This window comes from Physeter macrocephalus, chromosome 3 (assembly GCF_002837175.3).
Source record: "Physeter macrocephalus isolate SW-GA chromosome 3, ASM283717v5, whole genome shotgun sequence".
Lineage (NCBI taxonomy): Eukaryota > Metazoa > Chordata > Mammalia > Artiodactyla > Physeteridae > Physeter > Physeter macrocephalus.
In genome coordinates this window covers 3,028,177-3,048,264 of record NC_041216.1, presented here as the reverse complement: position 1 = coordinate 3,048,264, position 20,088 = coordinate 3,028,177, and the positions used below count along the sequence as shown (strand labels likewise).

The 20,088-nt window shown below is 35.9% G+C and overlaps 1 protein-coding gene across 20 annotated transcripts in view; it reads right to left on the bottom strand.

Moving 5' to 3' along the window:
* Nucleotides 1–20,088, bottom strand: part of SCMH1 (Scm polycomb group protein homolog 1) — a 207,019-nt gene that overhangs the window by 125,605 nt on the left and 61,326 nt on the right. For 13 of the 20 annotated variants that reach the window (XR_003678541.2, XR_003678540.2, XR_008616609.1 and 10 more), the window contains 3 exons: nucleotides 16,185–16,253; nucleotides 15,714–15,737; nucleotides 6,901–6,971 (listed from right to left, as the gene is read on the bottom strand). Coding sequence is in view for 13 of the 20 variants with exons in the window: in XM_028485590.2 (XP_028341391.1) it covers nucleotides 6,901–6,971; nucleotides 15,714–15,737; nucleotides 16,185–16,253 (164 nt within the window). In the remaining 7 variants the exon portion in view is untranslated. Of the gene's footprint in view, nucleotides 1–6,900; nucleotides 6,972–7,887; nucleotides 8,031–14,391; nucleotides 14,590–15,713; nucleotides 15,738–16,184; nucleotides 16,254–18,950; nucleotides 19,169–20,088 lie in introns of all 20 variants that reach the window. The other 7 variants (XM_028485634.2, XM_028485611.2, XM_028485598.2 and 4 more) reach the window with 6 other exon arrangements.

Here is a 20,088-nt window from a genome sequence, read left to right as displayed (position 1 = left end):
TTCTAGTATTTGTGAAGTGATATCTCATTGCAGTTTTGATTTACATTCCCCTAAAGACTAATGATATTAAGCATCGTTTATGTGCTTATAGGCCATTTGTATATATTTGGAAAATATCTATTCAAATTCTTTGCCAATTTAAAAATGAAATTATTTGTCTTAACTGTTGAGTTGTTCATCATATCTTCTGGATACAAGTCCTTCATCAGATCCATGATTTGGAAATATTTTCTCCCAAAAGGCAGCTGGGTCTTTTCACTTTATTGATAGTGTCTTGGGAAGCACAAAACCTTTTAATTTTGATAAATTTTGAAGTTCAATCTATCTACAACACTTTTTATTCTGTTTTATGCTTTTAGTGCCATATCAAAGAAACCATTGCCTAATCCAAGGTCATGAAGATTACTCCTGTGTTTTCTTCTAAGAGTTTTATAGTTTTAGCTCTTATGACTATCATCCACTTGGGAGTTAATTTTTGTATATGGTGTGGCGATAGGGTCGAACTCCATTCTCTTGTTTGTGGATATCCAGTTTGTTCTTGCATTAGTTGTTGAAAATCCCACTGAATTGTCTTGGCATCCTTGTTCAAAATCAATTGAACATAAATGTAGGAGTTTATTTCTGGACTCTCAAACCAAATCCACTGTTCTATATGTCTATCTTTATGCCAATACCACACTGTCTTGAATACTGTAGCTTTGTAGTAAGTTTTGAAATCAGGAAATCCTCTATTTTTGTTGCCCTTTTCTGAGATTATTCTGGCTACTCTGGGTTCTTTGTATTTCTATATGATTTTAGGATCAACTTGTCATTTTCTGCAAAATAGCCAGCTGGGACTTTGATAGGAATGACATCAAATCAATAGATAAATTTGGAGAGTATTACTATCAGCTCTGTGATTTGTCAATATTTTCTCCAAGTCTATGGCTTATATTTTCCTTCTCTTACCAGTGTCTTTTGAAGAGCAGAAACTCTTAATTTTGACATTTACTTTATGAATTTTTTAAAATGAATCATGCTTTTAAGGTGTTTTCTAAAGTTTTTTTTTTTTTTTTTTTTTTTTTAAAGCTTCCATGGCCCCATACCTGCCAAGGTAGGGCAGGGCCCACACCTGGCTCTGGGGCTGGATGGCCCGAGACTTTCTTTTTATTAATTAATTAATAAGAGCAGAAACTCTTAATTTTGACATTTACTTTATGAATTTTTTAAAATGAATCATGCTTTTAAGGTGTTTTCTAAAGTTTTCTTTTTTTTTTTTTTTTTTAAAGCTTCCTTGGCCCCTTACCTGCCAAGGTAGGGCAGGGCCCACACCTGGCTCTGGGGCTGGATGGCCCGAGACTTTCTTTTTATTATTAATTAATTTATTTATTTACTTTTGGCTGTGTTGGGTCTTCGTTTCTGTGCGAGGGCTTTCTCTAGTTGCGGTGAGCAGGGGACACTCTTCATCACGGTGCGTGGGCCTCTCACTGTCGTGGCCTCTGCGGTTGCAGAGCACGGGCTCCAGATGCGCAGGCTCAGTAGTTGTGGCTCACGGGCCCAGTTGCTCCGCAGCATGTGGGATCTTCCCAGACCAGGGCTTGAACCCGTGTCTCCTGCATCGGCAGGCGGATTCCCAACCACTGTGCCACCAGGGAAGCCCCTAAAGTTTTCTTTATATAAGTGTTTTGTATATTTGTTAGTTTATTCCTAAATATTAATTTTTTGTTGCTTTTGTAAATGGGAGTCTCTCTTCCATTATATCTTCTATTGAGTTACTTTTAACCATTGAGTAAAATGCTGGCTTTAGTTCTGAGGTATACATATTTTTTCATGTTAAGGATGTATTATTCAGTTCCTAGTTTATTTAGTGTTTTCTTGGTTTGTTTGTTTTGCTCAATAGTGTGTTGAAGTTTTTCTGTCAAATTATTTTCTGAAGTAATGATGCATTTTACATTTTTACCAGTATTTTATGAAAGTTCCATTTCTTCCACATCCTTGCCACTATTAGGTATGGTCAGTCTTTTTTTTTATGAGTGATATTTAAACAAATGTATAGAGATATCTCATTGTGATTTTACTTTGTATTTCCCTAATGAAATATTGACCATCAATTCACTTATTTGCCACTGATTTATTTTCTTTGGTGTTTGTTCTAGTCTTTCAATCTGGATTGCTTTTATTTCTTTTTTTGGCCTGGTAACATTGGTACTACAGCAATGAATAGAAATGGCAAGGGCAGACATCCTTATCTTGTTCCTGACCTGAAGGGAAAACATTTAGTCTTTCACCATTAAGTATGCTATTACTAGATTTTTCAGAGATACCCTCTAGAGTTTAGGATTTAGGAAATTCCCTTCTATTTCCTGTTTGTTGAGAGTTTTTATTAGTAATGGACATTGGATTTTTTTAGATACTTTTTCTGCATCTATTGTGATGATCATAATTTTTCTTCATTAGTGTGTCCATATGGTGCATTATATTGATTGGTTTTTGAATGTTAAATCAACCTTGCATTATAGGAATTAAAACCCACTTGGTCATGATGAATTATTTTTATATATCGTTGGAGTCAATTTCTTAAACTGTTGTTTAACTGACTCCCTTTGCTATACACCTGAAACCAACACAACATTGTAAATCAAGTATATGCCAATAAAATTTTTAAAAAAATAAAAAAAAATAAAAATATAGTAGCAGAAAAAGGTAAGGATGTTTGATGCTGAGAGAATAAAAATTGAAACTGAAAAAAATTTTTGTTTAGAATTTTTACATGTATTTTCATATGGGATGTTGCTTTGTAGTTTTCTTTCCTTTCAATGTCTTTGCCTGGTTTTGGTATCAGAGTAATGCTTACCACATAGAATGAGTTGGCAGGTATTCCTTTCTCTTAAACTTTCTGGAAGAGTCTGTGTAGAATTTGCATTACTTTTTCCTTAAATGTTTGGAACAACTCACCAGCAAAGTTTTCTAGGCCTGGAATTTTCTTTGTGGGAAAGTTTTTAACTACAAATTCAACTTCTGTAACAGAAATAGTACTATTCAGATTTTCTGTCTTCTTGAGTGAGCTTTGGTAATTTGTGTCATTCATAAAAATTATCTGTTTCATCTAACTTGTCAAATTTTAAAGGCATAAATTTGTTCCTAATATTCCTTTACTACCCTTTTAATATATGTAGAATTAATAGTGATGTTATTTCTTTCAGTTCTGGTATTAGTAATTTGTGTTTTCTTTTATTGATTAATCTATCTAGAGGTTTATCACTTTTATTGATCATTGCAAAGAACCAGCTTTTGGTTTCAATAATTTTCTCTGTTGTTTTTCTGTTTTTTATTTCATTGACTTATGCTCTAATTTCTATGATTTTCTTGCTCTTTTAAAAAATAACTATTTTTATTATTAACTTTCTCTTTTTTTCCCTAGTTTTTTAAAGTGGAAGGTGAGGTCACTAAATTAAACTTCTCTTCTAATATAGGCGTTTAGTGCTGTAAGTTTCCCTCAAATTACTGCTTTAGCAGTGTTCCAGATTCTGAAATGTTCTGCTTTCATTTCGTTTAGTTGAAAATACTTTCTAACGTCCCTTTTTGTGTTTCTAAATATCCATGAGGTGTTTAGAAATGTGTTAGTTTCCAAATATTTGGAGATTTTCTAGGTAACTTTCTGCTATTGATTTTTAATTTAATTCCAATGTAATCAAAGAACATACTTTGTATTACTTAAATCCTTTTAAATTTATCAAGCCTTATTTTATGGTCTAGAATATGGTCTAACTTGGTAAATGCTCTGTATGCACTTGAAAAGAATGTATATTCTGTTATTGGGGAGTGTTCTCTATATGTCAATTAGGTTAAGTTGGTTGATAGCATTGCTCAAGTCTACTATATACTTGCTGATTTTCTATTTGTTCTTTAATTATAGAGAGCCCTACAGACAAATTTTAGATTGATCTCTCTCCTTACAGTTCTATCATTTTTTGCTTCATGTAAGGACTGTGTGACCCCTTTTCATGATGAAATTACTGTATTTATACCTGATAATATCCTTTGCTTCTGGAATATACTTTGACATTAAAATGCCATTTCAGCCTTATTATGGCTTAATGTCAGCATGGTAAAATTTCCCATTCTTTTAAACTATTTGTGTCTTTACATTTAAAGCACAGTTTCTTGCAGGCAGTATATAATTGGGTCTTACTTTTTATCCAATGTGACAATCTCAGTTTGTTAACTGGGCCATTTAGACCAGACCATTTATCATTAGATTATTGATATGGCTGGACTTAAATCCACCATCTTGCTATTTGTTTTCTATTATTTTAGTGGTTGCTTTGGGGTTTAGAGTAAACATATTTAAATTATCAGTTTATCTTCAAGTAATTTTATACTACTTCATACTTATTAATATTAAATAAAATTAACAAGAATTTTATAATAGTATACTTAAGATTTCTCCCCTCTTGGCTTTTATGCTATTGTTATTATACATTTTACTAATACATGTTATCGCCTCTACAACACAATGTTATTATCATTGTTTATACAGTCAATTATCTTTACAGAGACTTAATAAGAACATCTTAAGTATTTACCCTTGTAATTACAATTTCTAGTGACTTTCATTCCTTTTTGTAGATCTGTAATTCTATCTGGTAACATTTTCCTTCTGCAAGATGCACTTCGTTTAACATTTCTTACAGTGAGTCTGCTAGTGATGAATTCCTTCAGTTTTTGTGTATCTGAAAGTATTTCTATTTGGCTTTCATTTTTGGAAGATATTTTTGCTGGATATAGAATTCTGGGTTGACAGTTTTTCTTCTGACACTTTGAAAACGTTACTCAACTTTCTTCTTGTTTGCATTGTTTATGACAAGAAAATATAATGTCATTCTTATCTTGGTTCCCCTGTATATAAGGTGTCTTTTTTTCTCTGGCTGCTTTTAAGATGTTCTCTATCCCTAGTTTTGATAATTTATGACATGCCTTAGTATAGTTTTCTTCTTGTTTCTTTTTTTTAGGGGATCATTTAGCTTCTTGAATCTGTGGATTTAGTTTTCCTCAATTGTGGAAAATTTTTTGCCTTTTTATATTCAAGTACTTTTTCAGTCCCCCATCTCTTCTCTCCTTTGGGTACTCCAATTACATGGTCTATGAAGTTATCCCATGCCTCAATGATCTCTTTTTCATCTTTTAAAAATTCTTTTTTCTCTTTGTGTTTCATTTTGGATATCTTCTATTGCTACGTTTCCACATTTATTAATCTTGTTTTCTACCATTAACTGTTTCCCATCTAGTGTATTTTTCATTTTGCACATAGTGGTTCAATGTGAGTCTTTTTATATCTTCCATGTCTCTGCTTAACTTTCAACCATATGGAACACAATTAAAATAATTAATTGTTTTAATGTTTTTATCTGCTATTCTAAGATTTGTATAGGTTCTGTTTCAATTGATTGACTATTCTGTTCATTATTAGTTATGCTTTCCTGCCTCCTTACATGCTGGATTATCTTTGACTGGATGCCAGACATTGTGACTTTTACCTGTTAGGTGCTGGATATTTTTGCAGTCCCTTCTTGTGCTGTGTTCCTAGATGCAGTTACGTTACTTGGAAATAATTTGATCATTTTGAGTCTTGCTTTTAGTTTGTTAGGCAGGTTCAGAGCATGCTAATCCTGAGGCTAATCATTTACCACTACTGAGCAGGAACTTCCCAAGTATTCCACCCAATGCCACATGAATTGTGAGATTTTCCAGTCTAGCTGGTGGGATCAGGCACTATTCCCAGTCCTGTGTGAACACCAGGCTCTAGCCTTTTACTATCCTTCTAATCCTTTCAGACGGTTTTTCCCTTGGCTTGGATGCTCACATGCATATACTGAACAACGGTACTTTGATGAACACTTGAAGGGGGGTTTCCACAGTTTTCTTTCTGTGCAGCTTTCTCTTCTCTGGTACTCTGTTCTGAAAATTCTAGTTTCCCTGGGCTCTCAGTTCCATCTCCTAAACTTAGGGAATCTCCCAGGCTCAACCTGGGTTTCCCTTTCCTGGGCCATGGTCTCAAAACTATCTTAAGGCACTAAATATAAGGGGGCTCAACTCATTTGTTTTCCATCTCTCAGAGATCACTGTGCTTGGTTGCCTGATCTTCAGCAACTTGAAAACTATTATTTAATATATTTTGTTTTTTTAAATCATTTCAAGTGGGAGTAGGAATTTAGTGTCTGCTATTTCAAATGAGCAAAAGTCCTAAATTTGTACTTTTATTTTATTTAGAGCATAGACAAAATTAAAACTCAAAGTGAAACATTGACAGTTTGTGGAAATAATGATTGAATACTAAAGGGAGGGAGATATAAACAACTTACTGATGCGTAGCTCTATTTAGCAACAGGACACTTCTTTGTTTACTAGCCTTATCATGTACTGATATAGTCAACATCATCTGTACATTGTATGGGGCACTTAATCCTATGTAGGAAGCTCTGAATGTCCTCTGATGAGGTCCTAACACACTCCCCAATGGGATTCAGTGCCAGTATTCTTATGGAAAGATAAGATTGTGGCAGGGGAGTTGAATACAGAGATATGAATACTGCTCCACTTTCAAGAATTGTCTAAGGGCTATAACTCTGTTTCCTATCTGCCTGAACTAATAGCTGCAGTAAAAATTAGCGACTGTTTTCAGTAACACAGAATAGCCTCAAGGAGGTGAAGAGATGGAGAAGGTGTTACTTGGGATGAAGCTGGGGAGAATGTCTAAAACTCATAGTGAGTTTTGAGTCTTGAGTTGTATTCTTCCCATAGAAGTTTATTCTGGGGACTTCAGGTGAGAAGCCCAAGGGCTCCCACCTCATGTTTTGCTTGTCTAAGGACCAGAAAAGACTATTTGCCTCCCACCTACTAAAGATGTTGAGAATCAATTACCTGCTTGAAGCAATGGACAGGCGCTGGGACTGAACATGTTTCTTTTAGGTATTTGTCCCAGGTAAAATGACCTGTAAAGGAAATAGAAATCTCTATCACAGTCAACCTCCTAAAAAAATGCTTTCAGGTTGTAACCTACACTAAACATTAGGCTATTTTCAGACTCGTCTGGAGCATAAGAAAACTTATTTTGCCCTGTTTGGGCTCAAAGGAGTATTAAGGGGAAGAATCAAGGTGACCTGAGTGGATCATTTTAGATCAATGTTTTAAAATCATGGTCTAAGATGACCTGAGGTGTTTTTCATGTTAGTCCCTAAAGTGATCCAGAGTGCTAGAGCAAGTCACACCAGTGTCTCAAAGAAGTATCCAGGAAAGCTCATGGAAAACAGAACAGAAGAGGCAGAAAGTGGGTGAGGAGATTCCTTCTGAACAATCTGACTCCTGTAAAGGTTCCTTATTGCCATCAAATGATTGTTTTTAACACCTAATGTGGTTGAATCCTACCATCTCAGCTCAGAAAGAATAAAGAAGAGACTATCTTGAGACACTGGGTAACAGGAGTTGTCGAGGGCAAGAAAAGCCAGAATGAGTGAGATTGTACTTGAATCCTCACTCTAAAAACTGTTTGTCTCTCACCCACCCCTAACCCGTTCCTATCCCTGCCACTGTCGCATTGCTCTGAGGTGCAAAATGACAAAAATCTGTTAATTTAGAGAAAAGTAGATCCTCAGAAGCATTTCTGATGACAGTAACTAAGAATAGGTTGGGAAATTTACAGAATCTTTTAGCCTCTTGAAGTGGCCTTAGGGCCTCTCAAAGTTTGAAGAACACTGTGCTAGAGAAACAATCTTTAAGGTGACACTTATTGGGGTCAGGGAAAACATTTTAAGGGATAGGCTATTAAAGACATATCTTACTGGACCACAAAAGATTACCAAGTTATTTATTAAAGGTTAAATCAATTACGAATCTCCCTCTAATACCCACCTAGAGGTGACCCCATGATGGAGCAGGGAAGGTCCCAGAGACTCTCACAAGCTAAAACACTGTAGCAAACCAGCATTTCTTGAAGCTTCCTCTGCAGTGGAGCAGCACAGGGCCCCTTTGGGCCATGCAAAAAGCACTAGATGCTGGGAATAAAAACGAGTCACTGAATAATGAAATCTAAATCACTCCAAAGATGATGCCAAGACTTTATACTCTATTGACTTTATAGCTTCTGTTTTAAAACTGGTTCCTTTCCCACCATCCTAACCAAGCCAAATAGATTTGGCCAGAAATCACAGTCAGTTCTGAACAATTTCATGCACTTGCCAATGATTAATCATCTTGAATAGACAGTTAGCCCATAGGGTAAATGAGATGGGTATTTCCTGGAGTCAAGATTTAAAGAGCTTATCAGAATTTAATAAAGCGTTTGCTCTTAGCTCAGATGGCTCTAAAGCAAAGACTGAATACTTTCATCACTATTCGCTGTTAGAAAAAGAAAACATTAAAAATTATTTTTCCATTCTTACAAATAAATAAGTCAAATAGTAAGTCTTGGATTTGACTAGACTGCAGCTCTTGATCTCTAGCATCTACAGCAGCCCTGCCCACTAAAACTTTCTGTGATAAAAGAAATGTTTTGTATCTGTGCTGACCAATAAGGTAGCCATAGCCACTAGACACATGTCACTACTGAACACTTGAAATGTGGCTAGTGTGAGTGAGGAATTAAATTTTAAATGTTATTTAATTTTAACTAATTTAAATTTAAATACCTACATGTGGGTAACAGCTACTGTATAAGGAAAGTGCAGGAAGAGGTTTGGTCAGTCCTGGGTTGCTTGTATAAGTTTGTGTTCTGACCAAAAGCATCCAAAAGACTTTGGCTTTAGGAATTATAGCAGCATCCGGATACCAAAATAATTAGGGTATGAATTATAGTTCTCTATTACACGTATCAATTATGGTAACCAATCCTTATTATATAGGTAAGAAACCTCACATCTTCTACCATTTAGGGAGCACCCTATTACCAACTGAATGAAAAGGAATCTCTTTGTTAAAAGCAGTTCACCCACTGTTGAGGGTTCACGTGCTTGAACCATACCTAGATTAGTATTCTTCTTAAATTTGACTGCTTAGGCTATTTATAGCTTAGTCCCTTATTATCAGGTAAATTGCCAAATAATTTTTATTGACTCAATAAGAATATCTGAGCACCTATTATAGTGTCCTATTATAATGAAGCCAAACATCATGTCTACCACATCACCAAGCACTAAAATATCACAAAAGAAATAGGACAGGCAATAAAATATAGATCAGGGGTTGGCAAACTTTCTGTAAAGGGCAGACAGAAAAAATTTTATGCTTTTTGGGCCATTCAGTCTCTGTCACAAATACTCAACCTGTACGTTGAAGCATGAAAACAGCCATAGACAATACGTAATTGAATGAACGTGGCTGCGTTCCACTAAAACTTTATTTATAAAAACTGGCAGTGGGTTGCATTTGGCCCCCAAATAGTTGTTTGCCAACCCCTAAGATATAGTATTGATTCTCAAATGCTACTTACCATCAAAATCTCCTAAATAATTTTTCTTTATATACAGTTCTGAGACCCATCTTCAGAGGTCCTCTTTCAGTAGTCTCTGAGTGTGGTCTGAGAATCTGTATTTTCAAAGGCTCCCTACGTAGTACTGATTAACTTCTATGCCTAGAAACTAACAGTGTAATTGAAAGAATGATATTGAGAGTCAAAAGATGCTGGTTAAAGTCTTGTTTCTATAACTAACCATCTTGAATAAATTACTTAATCCTTCCAAGCAACAGTTTACTCATCTGAAAGACAGAGACAATATCCCACAAGATTGTACACTCACTCACTCATTCAATAAATATTTATTAAACTCCTTCTAAGTGCAAAAGCACTGTGTTAAATGTTAGGGGAACAAGACAGACATGGTTACAAAACTCATGGAGCCTGCAGTTTAGAGATAAACAGAAGTATTAAATAAATAATAACACAAATAATCTGGCACAATTATGATAAATTTAAGTTAATGAGGTAGTATAGGTTGCCCTGAGAATGCAGAACAGGGAAATCTAATCCATACTTGGGTCAAGGATTATTGTGAAGATTAACATTATTAACTAATATTTTATAATTTACAGAGTGATTTCAATTATTCATTCAACTGATGTTTGAGTATCCTCTATGTGCCAGACACTTTTTCTAAGTGCTAGGATAAGGCAGGAGGTCCCTACCCTCATGGAATTTACATTCTGGTGCATGATGAGGCACAATTAATACACAAAAAAATAAATAAGATAATAAGTGATAAGTACTTGAAGGAAATAAAATAATGCGATGTGACAGACAGAGACTGGGCACCATCTTAGGTGGTGAAGTTATGGACAGATGCTCTACACAGGAAACACCTGAGCTGACACCTTACAGATGAGAGAAAGCCAGTCATCTCATTTGTATTGCTGAATAATGCTTACGAAAGTGTTTTATAAACTATAACAAACATACCACATGATAGTTACATTTATTATTAGGAAATAAGATCCCTGCCCTGAAGAGACTTACAAACTGCATAGAAGTACCTTAAAAAATGAGAAGTCCCCTAAAATGTAAAGCACAAGAGATCTACCAGCTGAATGCATTAATCCCTTTCTCTAATATTCATTCATTCAACAAATATTTATTGTGCAACTACTACTATATGCCAAGCCCAGTTGTAGGCACAGGTGATACAGCGAAGAACAAAACAGCCAAAATCTCTACCCGCATGGAGCTTACATTCTAAGGGGGAAGAGAGACAATAAATAAATAAACAAATAAATACAATTCAATTGGTCCAGAAGGTAACAGGGACACCAGATAATAACTGTACAGTTTCTGGCCCTTTTCAAATAAAGAAAAAATAAAGCAAGGTAAGAGGGAAAAAGAGTGCTGAGAGTGTGTGTGCTGTTTTAAGCAGGATGGTCAAGAAAGGCATCTTAATGAGGTTATATAAAAAATGAGATGTGAATGGTCCCTCTAGCTTCTGCTTAAATAATTCCAAAGATGAGAAACTCATTATTTGGTTATGGTTCAATAGAACAAATGGATAGATTTTAACCGTTAGAATCAGCCAAAGTCTGCTTTCTTCTAACCTTTACCCACTGGTCCTAGACATAATATATCTAATCCCCTAAATATGTCCCAAATCCCTCAACTGCTCCTAATTTAACATGGTTATGTCAGGCACCTCTATTCATGCTGGCTATTGTTCTGTCCACATTTCTCTACAAGAACTCTACTTTGTTCCACCTAAAGTGTGGAACCCAAATTCTTAAGAGCAGTAAAGACAATCATAGTCTTTAGACCAGAAATTGGACTCCAAGATTACTGCCTGAAAAGTGTTCCATTGTTTATGTGCACCATAATTTACATAACAAAAGTATTTGTTAAATACTATTGATGGTCATTTAAGTGTTTCCTAATTTTTGATGTGTATCTTTGTGTACATACCTTTAACACCTTTAAGATATGTCCTTAGGGCAAATTCCTAAGAGTGGGATTAATGATCAAAGAGTATGAACATTTTATGTTTTGATACAACAGAATTCCTACCAATAGTGCATCAGAGTATGTTTCTTCTATCCTTGCTAAAACTGTTTTAACAATTTCTATAATTTTGATAATCTTATCAAAATTACACTTATATTTGCAATTCTTTGACTACTAATACAGTTGAAGATCTTTTTAGCCTTATTAGTTTATATTCTGTTTTTGCCATTTTTCACTGAGGTATTCTTTTGTTTTCTCACAGATTCTAAGAGTTCTTTGTAGAGTGAAGATATATTAGTCCTTTGTCATATATGTTGAAGACACTTGTCTCAGTCTGATAGGATTTGCCCTTAAATTTCTCAGTCTTTTATTTTATGACTTCTTGATTTCATATCATGCTTTCCTCACTTCAGTATTATAAAAATAGTAACCCATGTTTTCTTCTAGGATTTCTAAAGTTTCATTTTTTTTATATTTAAATGTTTGATCTATTTGGAATTTATTTTGTGAGACAAATGAGGCAAAGATGCAGCTTTCCTTTTCACTTTTGTTCAATAAATGTGCTTCAACTTCACTTATTGAACAAGTCATCTTCTCTCCACGGATTTGAAATCACCTTGATTATATATTAATTTCTTATATACACTTGGATCTATTTCTAGACTCTGTATTCTGTTCCTCTCATCAGTTACTCTCTTCCAGCACCATGAGCACTTTGTTTCATGTGATTTTACAATCAATTTAAATAGAGCAAGTCCTTTCCATAACCCTTAACGCTAGGTTTTCTTGGCACTTTCAAATGACTACTAAGTTTTGGCATATCCAGCACTAATAAAACCCAGTTACTCTAAAATGTCCAAAGCTAAGTTTATAAGATACACAGTAGTTCATTCTTAAAACACGGTCCATAGGCCTTTTAGTTCAATGGCTTGACGTTTTCTTAATGGATCATCTAAAGATAAAACACCAAGCCAAAAAAAGAATTTTTACTTTACCTGTCTTCCCAAAACAAATCCCACTATTCCCAATCTCCTATAACATCCTATTCACACCTTTATTTCCATACTCTATACATCATATTATCATAATTATTTATGTAAGCTCTTTATGGATTGAGGATATCTTTTATGAACTTTTAAAAATCTTCACTGTTTAACCCAGTGCCTGAAACTTAATAGAGGCACCATAAAAGTTTGAAAAGTGAGTGAATGAAAAGAAGCAAACCAGTAATAGTCCTACTCTTTTCTGGACTAGTGACATCACATCACACCTGGGAAATTAAATGTTCTAGCAGCTATACTTTGAGAGGGATAGAACAAAGCAAAGCCTAAATGGTGACCTAAGTGATGAAGAGACACAAAACCATGTCACATGAGGACCAGCTGAAGTAATAATGAACATTTAGCGTGATTAAGAAAGCAAAGTCTCAGAGACATTTCTTCATCCATCCATCCAACAAATATTTATATTGTGTATCAAAGCACTGTGCTGGAGATACAACCATGATCAAAATACTGTTCTTGCCCTCACAGAGCTTCAATCTATTGAGGGATAGAGACTAAACAGTCGACTGTAATAAACTGGGGTAAGTGCTACCCTTGGAGATGGAGTGTGCTATAGGAGGGGTTGTGGAAGGATTCCCACAGGAAGCAACCGCTAAGCTTCTGGTTAAAGTGTAAAAGGATAAGCAGGGAGTCAGCCAAAGAGAGAGAGAATTCTTTTGTTGTTGTTGTTTCAGACAGAAAGAAAAGCATGTATGGAGGCCCAGAAGTGAGAAAAAGCAGTTCTAAACCTGAATCTTTTGGTATGGCTACTGGGTAGATAAAGATAGTTTAGAAATGAGGTTGTCGATAAGAGCAGTGTTCAGGTTTCGGAGAGTCTTATATACCACACTACTGAGAAGAGGAAGCACAAAAGGGTTTGTGGGAGGAGTCACTCTGTCTGCAGTGTGAAGAATGGATTGGAGGAGGGTAAGGCTGCAGGCAGAAGACTAGTTAGGAAGATTTTCTAATAATCTAGGTATGAGGTGATGGTTGCTTGAACTAGGAAAAGTAACAGAGTAGCAGTGAGAAAGCAGTCCTTAGAGCTGCTTTCAAATAACTAGAGGCCGGTGAGTGAAAAACCGGCTAAACCTATACCGTAAGGCTCTAAAAGTTATAGGAAGGACTAATAGAATTGACAAAGAAACAGATTTTGGCCCAATAAATATTTGTCTAAATATGAAGTGAGTTGCTTGGGGAGTTTAAGACAAGACATTTTACAAGAAATACAAAATGCTGGATTTTGAAATGCTGAGTCAAGTTGGATTATTTTAAGACCTCTTCCAAACTCTGAGATTCTAAAAATCTACTGAATTTTCTTTCAGTTTGGTATTTGGGACTACTCTCTATGCTTGATGGACAAAATGAAATACGCAAGATTAATTTACCAGAGGCTATGCCTGGCTGTGCTACCTCTACTCTCACAAGGAAAAACATACTTTCAAATTTTAATATCACTTTATGTACTTCATGTTAAATTGAGTATCCACTTTTCACAATTCCCCGTCAACAGAATATGTTGTTCACAACATACCTTAAATGTCACTGAACTAGAATTGTTATTATTGTTCACATTAGCAACAAACCCCAAAACAGCAGCAGCTATTACTGAGTGCCTTCCGTTTGCCTGCACCATGCCATACTACGTTCAATATTTCCCCTGTTAATTATAACCTGAAAAGTAGGTTTAAGTAGGATGGGTTTTATTTAGGCTCAGAAAGATTAAGCATTTTTCCTGAAGTCACAAAACTGGTAAGTGGGGAAAAGGAATTTGAACCAAGGCCTGATTCTTATGTCCATGCTTTTTACCACACACCAGTACCTTAGAAAGCTTGAGGATAGTTTTAAGGAATAATAAAAAGTGACTATCATTTATTGTTGATCAAGTGTCAGGCCCTTTACCTGCATTATTTCATTTCATTCATTTCTTCAGCTCATATTCATAGAATGCTTCACTTCAAAGAATGTCACAAGATTTGACTTAAAGTCTGAGGATAGTCGCTGAACAAATGAAAATAATAATCCTCCAAAGTTGAAAAGTATTTGAGAGTTTTTAAGATGTTTTCACATCCATTAGCTCATGTAATCTTCTTAACAACCCTGTGAAGTAGGTAGAATGGGATTATTATCCCCACTTACAAATCAGAAAACCAAGGATTAGTGTCACAAAGTTACTAAGTGGCAAAGTTGGCTTTCCTAGTCTAGTGTTCTACTACTTTACGTTACCTTCTTTGTCAGTGGGCAATGAAAGTTATATGTTACAGGAAGAAAAGGAAAGAGGGAGCAAACAGAAAATGATAATAATAGGGCTGAACACAGGAAGTTGCAATAACAAAATATATAACAATACTTCAACAAAAATTAATGAAGGTATCAGGATATTAATATTTAAGGAACATGCAGAATTTTAAAGGACTCTAAGAAGTTAAGACTGACATTTATATAGGAACCCTGAAAGCTGATTGAGAAATATTAACATTAATTTCATTTCTAAAATCCTAGTGCGGAAGTACACTATTCAGGGATGAAAACCAAATGCAGTATCAGTCTGACTCCTGTTGTTTGATATTTTAATATTTCCGTTTTGTTTTTGTTTTTTTTGAGGTACGCGGGCCTCTCACTGTTGTGGCCTCTCCTGTTGCGGAGCACAGGCTCCGGACGCACAGCCTCCGCGGCCATGGCTCACGGGCCCAGCCGCTCCGCGGCATGTGGGATCTTCCCGGACCTGGGCACGAACCCGTGTCCCCTGAACCAGCAGGCGGACTGTCAACCACTGCGCCACCAGGGAAGCCCCAATAGTTCAGTTTTTATGTAGTTAAAAAATATAGAAAATCTTTAGGTTTAATTTCAGTTCAATATATCTCATGAATAATTTCTTTTGGGAAAATCCCAACAAATTCTGATTTATGGACAATGGGGGTTTGTCTTAGTTCTAGATTTAGTGAATTAAGAAGTAACTTCCAGTTTGGTTCAGTTCCCATTCCTTCTTGTACTCATGTAATTAACCACCTCTCTCCCTTTTTGTTAGTGTGGTCTGTGGCCTCCTGATAAGGAGAGTTTGTCATGACAGCAAAGATGAATTACGTGGGCTCATTAGGCAGACAAGAGCACAGGATTCACTAGTTCATGAGACAGAGACACATGGAATTCTTTACCTAGTTACAATCTAATCCCTGGCTTAGTAATTCCCCATATTTAACAGAAACACACAAAAAATATCTTACCTAGCTCCAGGATGTCAGTAGCTTCTATTAAAGAAAAAAAATGTTACAGCATAAGTCATCATGACAAACACACCAAAATGACAGAACAGTGAAGTTCTGGGGTAAAATGAGGGCTTGAGAGTTTGTGTAGTTCAATTCTCTCATTTTAAAAGATACTCAGTTCATTACTAGTAGTTATGGAAGTACACCACCCAATTCTGCCTTACTGTTAAAAACGATGGAAATCCAGAGAGGCTAAACAACTGTTCCTAAAGCTATGAAGCTAATTTGAGATTGTCTGGACTCAGAATCTAAATTTCCTGATTTCACGCTCAAAACAAAGCATATTGCTTTTGACAGGTACCTCTACAAACTATATTTGCTTGTGCTTTAACCAGTGAGTTCTTGGTACACCGAGACCTCTAAAAACAAAGGTTTTATGGTAAGAGATGTCAAATTAAATTTTTCCATGCTAAATAGAGTTATCCTTACCTTGATATTGGGATGCTGACTCTGATAGGTGACCATATTTATGTTTTCTAACATCATTCCAGTCTATTACTGCAGGAAGAGAGAAAACAGTCATGTAGAAAGAAAGTACAAGATTCAATACTTCTCCAATTCAGCAGTATGTTGCAATAGTCTTTGATAAAATAATCAACTTCTGAGATTCTAGTCTAAGGAAATAATCCAAAATACAGAAAGAGGTTTTTATTTAAAAAGCTTTAATATTGTTCATAATAACAAAAAAATTGGGGTGGAGGGGGCACCTAAATGTTCAAAACAGAAGACTGATTAGGATACTGCAATACATTTGTCACTTGACAAAGTATTTTGCAGTTGTTACATTTTTACAAAGGCTAAACAATAAAATGGGAAAATGTTTAAGTTATAACATTATCTGGTAAAATATGGGATCAAAAATTATATTCAAGGAATAATCACAATTATGTAAAAAACTGAAACCAAAGAACGCCTATGTTACGGACCGAATTGTGTCCCCCCCAAAATTCATATTGAAGTCCTCATTCTTCAGTACCTCAGAACGTGACTGTATTTGGAGGTAGGGTTTATAAAGAAGTAATTAAGTTAAAATGAGATCTAAATTTAGGGTGGGCCCTAATCAAATATGACTGGTGTCCTCATAAGAAGAGGAAATTTGGAAAGAGACAATGATAGAGAAAAGACTATGTGAAGACATAGGGAGAAGACAGACATTTACAAGCCGAGGAGAAAAAACCAACCCTGCTGAACCTTGACCTTGGACTTGTAGCCTCCAGAACTTTAAGAAAATAAATTTCTGTTGTTTAAATGACCCAATCTGTAGCCTTTGTTATGGAAGGCCTAGAAAACTTAACACAACCCTAAAAAGTTATTGCCAGGAAAAAAAAAAACAGAAGTAAACGTAGCAAATATAAACAAATGGTTATCTTTGGATGGTGGTTTTTCTCCCCTTTCTAACCTCAAATATTTTCAATTTTTCCATACAGAGTATATATTACTTCTATAATGGAAATACCTTTTCCTTGTTTGAAAATTTAGATTCATCTACTGACCCCACCACTTTCTCACCATTATTTAAATACCCATTATATTTTCACTTCTCTTCTTACCCAGCTCAGATTCCATGGTTCCTCACTAAAATCACTCCATGGCAAATACTCTTAACTCCTTCCCACCTCTTTTTTTTTGTGTGTGTGTGAAACTTGCCTAGTAAAGCCTCAACCCTAACTCTGGTTAAAACCACTTATCCACCTATATCATGCCTAGCCCAATAGCTCACGAGTGCTAAAGAAAAACAAGTGCAAGCTTACTGGTCTCACCTTAAACTCATGGCTACAATTCTCAAATGCTACTTACTTAACACTGTCCAGAAATCAAACCACATTTCCCTACTATGTTTGCTTTTCTCCTTTCCAAAAAAATAAATTCATATATTTTTCTCTCTCCTCATACTACAAGTATTCCCTCCTTCACCTTCACTATTAGGGGATGACGTTAATTCAGCGTTCATTGAGAAAACAAAAAAAATAGATGAGAACCTTCTATATGCCACTCATTTCAGGAAGATTAAGACTTGATCTTGTTTAGTGGTATATCCCCAAAGCATAGTATAGAAGCAGGTGCTCAGTTAATATCTGGTGAATGAATGAACCTACTTATTCATCATTCTTTCTGATTTTTCTTCTGCTGCTGTGGATGAAACGTCTCTGTTTTTAATCAACAGTCCACCCTACAGTTTTTCTCCAGATCCCATTTCCTCGCATCCTCTTAAGGACTTTGCAAGTATTTCACTTCTAACAGATCGTTTGCATCAGTATTCTTACTGCTCCATCATCTCCTAACAAAACAAACACACAGGGCTTCCCTGGTGGCTCAGTGGTTGAGAGTCCGCCTGCCGATGCAGGGGACGCGGGTTCGTGCCCTGGTCCGGGAGGATCCGACATGCCGCGGAGCGGCTGGGCCCATGAGCCATGGCCGCTGAGCCTGTGCGTCCGGAGCCTGTGCTCCGCAACGGGAGAGGCCACAGCAGTGAGAGGCCCGCGTACCACAAAATACAAACACACAAAAACCCCAAACAAACATGCTCTCCCCCAACCTTCTCTTAATTCCACATATATGCTTCCTGCTATATCTTTCAATTTCTCTGCTCTCCTTCATGGGAAAACTTATTTTAAGAGTCGTCTTAAAGGCAATAAGTTATTGCCTCCTCACTTCCTCACATTATGTCCTCATTCAAATAGGGTTTTACTGCTCACCACTCCACTGTGATTTCTTCCAAATTCATATTTCCAGCACTGGCCTCTTCTTGGAATTCTACGCTTACATATATGTACAACTACCTTTAGGCCACCTCTACATGGTTATCAATCAGATATTTCAAATTTAACATGGCTGAAACAGAACCCTATCTCTTGCCAAGCTGTTCTCCTTTTTGTCTTCCCCAAACCAGGAGATGGCATCTCCATCACCTAGCTCCTCCAGCTAAAAATCCTTGAAATTATCCTTGATGTCTCTATTTCCTCTACACTCAAATTCAATCCATCAGTAGTTTCTGTCAGGCCATATCCCAAATCCACCCATGCACTTAATTTCACCACTCACACTCCAGTTTAAGTCACTATTATCTCTTATCTGGCCCATTACAACAGCCTGCTAACTTGTATTCCTGCTTCTGCTCTTGCCCTATTCCAACTTATTCTCCACAGAAAAGTCAGAGTGAGCATTTTAAAACACAAGACAGATAATGTCATTTACCTGCTTAAGGACCTCAAATAACTTCCCCCTGAGTGAAGGGTGCCTTACAAGGCTAGGCAGGATCTGGCTACTGCCATTTCTGTGATCTTGTCTGTTATGACTTTTCCCTTTTCCACTACACTCTAGTCACATTGGCCAGTGTCCCACTCCAAGTGTTTGCATCTTCTCCTGGTTTGATGTCGCCAGTCTTTCCAGTAACCTGCTATGTTTGTTCTTCTCTAAATCATGAATAAAGATTACAAACTTGATCAGGCTTAAAAATTGCTGACAGAGACAAAAGATATTAGGGTATCATAACTGAATTTGTATTTAAAGTTTTTCATAATTATTTTAGGTAAGGAAAGAAATGATGCCATGAAACACTATGTCAGACCTGCTCTGTCCAACATGGTAGCCACTCGCCATATGCAGCTGCTGAGCACTTGAAATGTGGCTAGTGTCATTAAGGAAGTAAATTTAATTTTGCTTTAATTTTTATTAACTTAAATTCAAATATTGACATTTGGTGCAGTTATTGGGAAAATTTTTTAAATGTGTTTGGAACAAAACTGGGTATGAGAATCTATTTTTTCAACAATAGATTTTTTTGAAATCTAAATACAGATCAAGTATTTCTGATAAAACTTTAGTGTCTGAATTGAGATTTACTGTAACTGTAAAACATGTACCAGATTCTGAAGACTGAGTATTAAAAAGGGAATATAAAATAGCTCATTATGTATTTTTATATTGTTTACATGTCAAAATAGTATTTTAGATATAGTAGATTAAATAAAATATATTACTAAAATTAAATCCCCCCTTATTTTTTCACCTTTTTCAATGTGGCTATTAGAAAAATCTAAACTACATATGTGACTTACATTGTATTACTATTGGACAGTGCCATGCTGTCCAACTGTAGTTCAATGTGGCTGCAGCAGAAGGCATGCAAAGGGTATGATAAGAAAAGTGAAATGTGGCTTATGCCAGTGGCTATAATTTTTACTGTATCTGAGAAAGCAGATCTACAGGCAAGAAGCCAATGGGCAAGAAGCAGAGTTGAGGGATGGAGGAGAGAATATACTAATGGCCCATGGGATCTTGGTTCTGGAGGCTCATTAAACTCTTGTTTTCCACGTGGCTTGGTTATTCAACC